Source organism: Nicotiana attenuata, unplaced genomic scaffold (genome assembly GCF_001879085.1).
Source record: "Nicotiana attenuata strain UT unplaced genomic scaffold, NIATTr2, whole genome shotgun sequence".
NCBI lineage: Eukaryota > Viridiplantae > Streptophyta > Magnoliopsida > Solanales > Solanaceae > Nicotiana > Nicotiana attenuata.
This window is the reverse complement of record NW_017673496.1, coordinates 31,551-36,310: the sequence shown is the minus strand read 5'-3', so window position 1 is coordinate 36,310 and position 4,760 is coordinate 31,551. Positions and strand designations below refer to the sequence as shown.

At 43.8% G+C, this 4,760-nt stretch overlaps 1 protein-coding gene across 1 annotated transcript; it reads left to right on the top strand.

Moving 5' to 3' along the window:
- Window positions 1-2,034: 2,034 nt before the first annotated feature.
- On the top strand, window positions 2,035-2,436 carry LOC109216533. The gene has a single exon (XM_019380694.1). It carries the CDS (start codon window positions 2,035-2,037, stop codon window positions 2,434-2,436), a length of 402 nt encoding a protein of 133 aa, XP_019236239.1.
- Window positions 2,437-4,760: the final 2,324 nt, after the last annotated feature.

Below are 4,760 nucleotides of genomic sequence, written 5' to 3'. Positions count from 1 at the left end.
TACTTCGTAGGCGGAAACTTTTAGTTACTTAACGACACTGTCTCATTCATACTTATTCCCCTACCCCCCCCCCCCTCCCCCCCTCTCCATTCTCCATTACCTTTTAGCTCTTACTCTTAATGAACACTTTGGGTTCTCATCGATATCGAGAGTATGAAGGTGTTTAGGTAAATTTATAAATAAGCTAATAAGTTTTGACTTATCTACCCGCTTGATTATGAGTTCGTTTCGATTAGCTGATAAGCATTAGGTGCTGAAAAACACTTGTAAGTGCTGAAACTGATTTAATAAATAAGCAGTTACGTATTTTGATACAAGTGGTGAAATTGATAATAAGTTGCTGCAGTATTTGATAAAAAAGTGCTGATAAGCTCTTTTTCTGTTAAAATAACTTAAATAACCTTAGAACTGTTTACACTTATAAGGGCGTAATTTCTTTAAACTTTTAGATTCCAGATCGGCTCAAATACAAAATATTTTATTTGTCATTTTATTTTAAATAAACTGTGCTTAGATAAGATAATTTTATGATAAATATAATTTATTTTATGATAAGCATATAATCATAAGTTATAATAATTATAAATTGACAAAAGTTTCTCAGTAAAAAATAAACCTGAATAGGATAAATTATTTGAAGAGAAACAAATATTGTCTTTATTACCACAATACTTAGAAAGCAATACGCCAAAAATTTGATATATTCTCATTTATTACATATAGTTCAAAGATTAATACACAATTCATCCATCGCCGGTACCAAATCTCGCTAAGATTCTTGTACCACCTGCAGTTTCGGCGAATATCTGATTTTCTTCTTCGCTTGGGCCTTCGATCACCTGCGATTTCATCCATCACCGGGGACTACTAATTCTTGTTTGGGTATAGTGTAAGCGGCGCCGCCGAAAACACCACCGCGAAGAACACCTCCAACATTCCTTTAAACAGCCGCCAATAACCACCGTAAAGTCAACACCGCTGTTGATTTTGGCACTCTGACGAAGAATTTTTTAAAGGGAATTTTATGTTTTCTTACGGAGATTAATTCAATCAATCTGTTCTTCGTCTACTTTCGACAAAGCAGCAAAAAAGTGTTGGAATATTTCTCTGTCAATTTCTTTGTCAATTCAAACGGAAATCTTGAAATAGAGGAATAATTTTTTTTGGCAGCATTCAGCGGATTTGGAAGCGCGTCCGGACATCCCCACTGTGATCCAGGTTCCATCTTTCTTGAATTATATTTGCGCACATCTATTTACTATTGCCTTGTCGGCAATTTTGATTGGATTGATTGCTTTTTCTATCTTTTCTACTAGTGTTCTAAACTTAAGGTTTCATCTATTCATTTTAATTCTGTGTTTGCATAGGGGTAGTTTCGTAGTCGTGGTAGATTCATTGTTCTAGGGCCTGCTCGCGTTTCTGTTCTCGTGGTCGCTTGTTTTTAGCTCTCGGGTTCGCAGCTGGTAGTCTTTGTTCCCATTTTTGGTGCTTAGTGGTAGTGTTTACCTAATACCTTTTGCTTATAGTGGCGGTAGTGAACGATGTGAGAGTAAGGTCATGTCCTCGGGTGGGGCTGGGGTGCGTCCAGGGGTGGAAGGGGGTANAAAGCCTCTAGGCTGAGAATTGGGTCTTGGAACATTGGGACGTTGACGGGGAAGTATATAGAGTTAGGTAAGATTCTTCAGAAGAGAAAGATCAACATAACGTGTGTTCAGGAGACTAGATGGAAAGGTACTAGGGCACGAGATGTAGACAAGTTTAAACTATGGTACTCAGGGAGCGCTGGGGGTAAGAATGTGGTAAGTATTTTAGTAGACAGGGACCTTAGGGAACTCGTGGTTGAGGTTAGGAGGGTAAATGATAGGTTGATGAGTATTAAGCTGGTAGTTGGTCGGTTTACTGTAAACGTGATTAGTGCATACGCTCCTCAGGTAGGTTTGGACCAGGAGGTCAAGAAGCAATTCTGGGAGGATTTGGACGAAATGGTGCGTAGTATCCCGCACACAAAGAAGTTGTTCATTGGCAGAGATTTAAATGGTCATATTGGGACTAGTGCTAGGGGTTATGATGATGTGCAACGGGTATGGCTTTGGGGATAGGAATGAGGGAGATAATTCACTGTTGGATTTTGCTAGAGCTTTCGATTTGGTTATAGCTAACTCGAGTTTTTCGAAGAGGGAAGAGCACCTGATCACTTTTCGAAATTCAACGGGTGAGGCTCAGATTGATTATCTTCTCTACAGGAAATGCGATAAAGGTCTGTGCACTGACTGCGAGGTCATCCCAAATGAGCACCTCACGACTCTACATAGGCTCCTAGTTATGGACCTGGAGATCAAGAGGAGTAAGAGAAAGAGGGCGGGGTGCAGGCAACCTAAGATTAAGTGGGGTAACTTGACCAAGGACAAAGCTCAGGAGTTAGGGGAGAAGTTGTAGGCTATGAGGGCCTGGATGAGTATGGGGGACGCGTCTAGTATGTGGTTCACGACTGCGGATTGCATTTGGGTAGCTGCTAGAGAGTTCTTAGGGGTCACGAAGGGCTCTCCTGGGGGTCATAAAGGGGACTGGTGGTGGAATGGAGAGGTTCAAGGTAAAGTGGAAGCTAAGAAAGATGCTTATTTGAAGCTAGTAGAGAGTACAAACGAGGAGGAAAAGAGGACTTATCGGGAGTGTTACAGAAAGGCAAAGAAAGAGGCAAAGTTAGAAGTTATGACGGCTAAGAACACGGCGTTTGCTCGTCTGTACGAGGAGCTCGACGACAAAGGCGGGGACAAGAGGTTGTACCGGTTGGCCAAGGTGAGGGAGAGAAAAGCCCGCGACTTAGATCAAGTCAAGTGCATCAAGGACGAGGATGGCAAAGTGTTGATGGACGAGGTAATCATTAGGAGAAGATGGCAGACATACTTCCATAAACTGTTGAATGAGGAGGGGGATAGACGCATTGTGCTGGGTGAGTTGGAGCACTTCGAGAGTCGGCGGAGATTTTGGGTACTGTAGGCGAATTACGGTAGAGGAAGGTGGAAGGGGCGATGCGTAAGATGTGCAGGGGCAGAGCGACGGGGCCAGACGAAATCCCGGTGGAATTCTGGAAGAGCGCGGGGCGGGCAGGTTTGGAGTGGCTCACTGGGCTGTTTAATGTTATTTTTAAGACAAAGAAGATGCCCGAAGAATGGAGGCGGAGTACGATGTTTCCGCTTTACAAGAACAAGGATAATATCCAAAATTGCAACAATTATAGGGGTATCAAGTTATTGAGTCACGCTATGAAGGTTTGGGAGAAGGTGGTGGAGGCTAGGGTGAGGAGGTGCATGTCTATTTCCGAGAATCAGTTTGGATTCATGCCGGGGCGATCGACTACGGAAGCGATTCATCTGGTAAGGAGATTAGTGAAGCAGTACAAGGAGAGGAAGAAGGATTTGCATATGGTGTTTATTGACATTGAGAAGGCATACGATAAAGTTCCGAGGGAGGTCCTCTGGAGGTGTTTGGAGGTTAGGGGCGTTCCGGTAGCGTACATTAGGGTGATTAAGGATATGTATGATGATGCTAAGACTCGGGTGAGGACTGTGGGTGGTGACTTGGAGCATTTCCCCGCGGTGATGGGGTTGCACCAGGGATCAGCTCTTAGCCCATTTTTATTTGCCTTGGCGATGGATGTACTGTCGCGTCACATCCAAAGGGAGGTGCCTTGGTGCATGCTATTTACCGATGATATAGTGTTGATTGACGAGACGCGTAGCGGAGTTAACGCGAGGTTGGAGGTTTGGAGACAGACCTTGGAGTCTAAAGATTTCAATCTGAGTAGAACCAAGACAGAATACTTGGAGTGCAAATTCAGTGACGGGACCCATGATGCAGACGTAGAGGTTAAGCTTGATGCTCAAGTTATCCCCAAGAGAGAGAGTTTTAAGTATCTCAGGTCTATTATCCAGGGTAACGGGGAGATTGACGAAGATGTCGCACATCGCATCGGAGCGGGATGGATGAAGTGGAGGCTCGCTTCCGGTGTTTTGTGTGATAGGAATGTGCAGCTAAGACTTAAGGGTAAGTTCTATTTAGTGGTGGTTCGACCAGCTATGCTGTATGGGGTTGAGTATTGGCCAGTCAAGAACTCCCACGTGCAGAAGATGAGAGTAGCAGAGATGAAGATGTTGAGATGGATGTGTGGGTGTACCAAGAGAGATAGGATTAAGAATGAAGCTATCCGGGACAGAGTGGGAGTAGCCTCCGTGGAGGACAAGATGCGGGAGTCAAGGCTGAGATGGTTCAGACATGTTAAGAGAAGAAGCATTGATGTTCCTGTCAGGAGGTGTGAGAGGTTGGCCATGGAGAGTTTGAGAAGAGGTCGAGGTAGGCGTAAGAAGTACTGGGGAGAGGTGATTAGGCAGGACATGGCGTTGCTTCAGCTCACTGAGGACAAAACCCTTGATAGGAGGGTGTGGAGGTCGAGGATTAAGGTAGAAGGTTAGTAGGTAGTTTGTAGTTGTTCACTGATAGTCTTAGTAGCATGCATGTCTCTTCATATGCTTAGATTTTTTTAATATTACGTTATGTGATTTTGTTCGCCTCAGGTATTGAATTCTCTGTTGCTATTATTTGGTACTACATATCCTTTATCTCTCCTTTTTCTTTTCTCTTACATCTTTCTTCCTTCCTTGCTTTCCTCTTCTTCCTTCATGAGCCGAGGGTCTATTGTAAACAGCCTCTCTACCTGCATTAGGTAGGGGTAAGGTCTGCGTACAGACTACCCTCCCCAGACC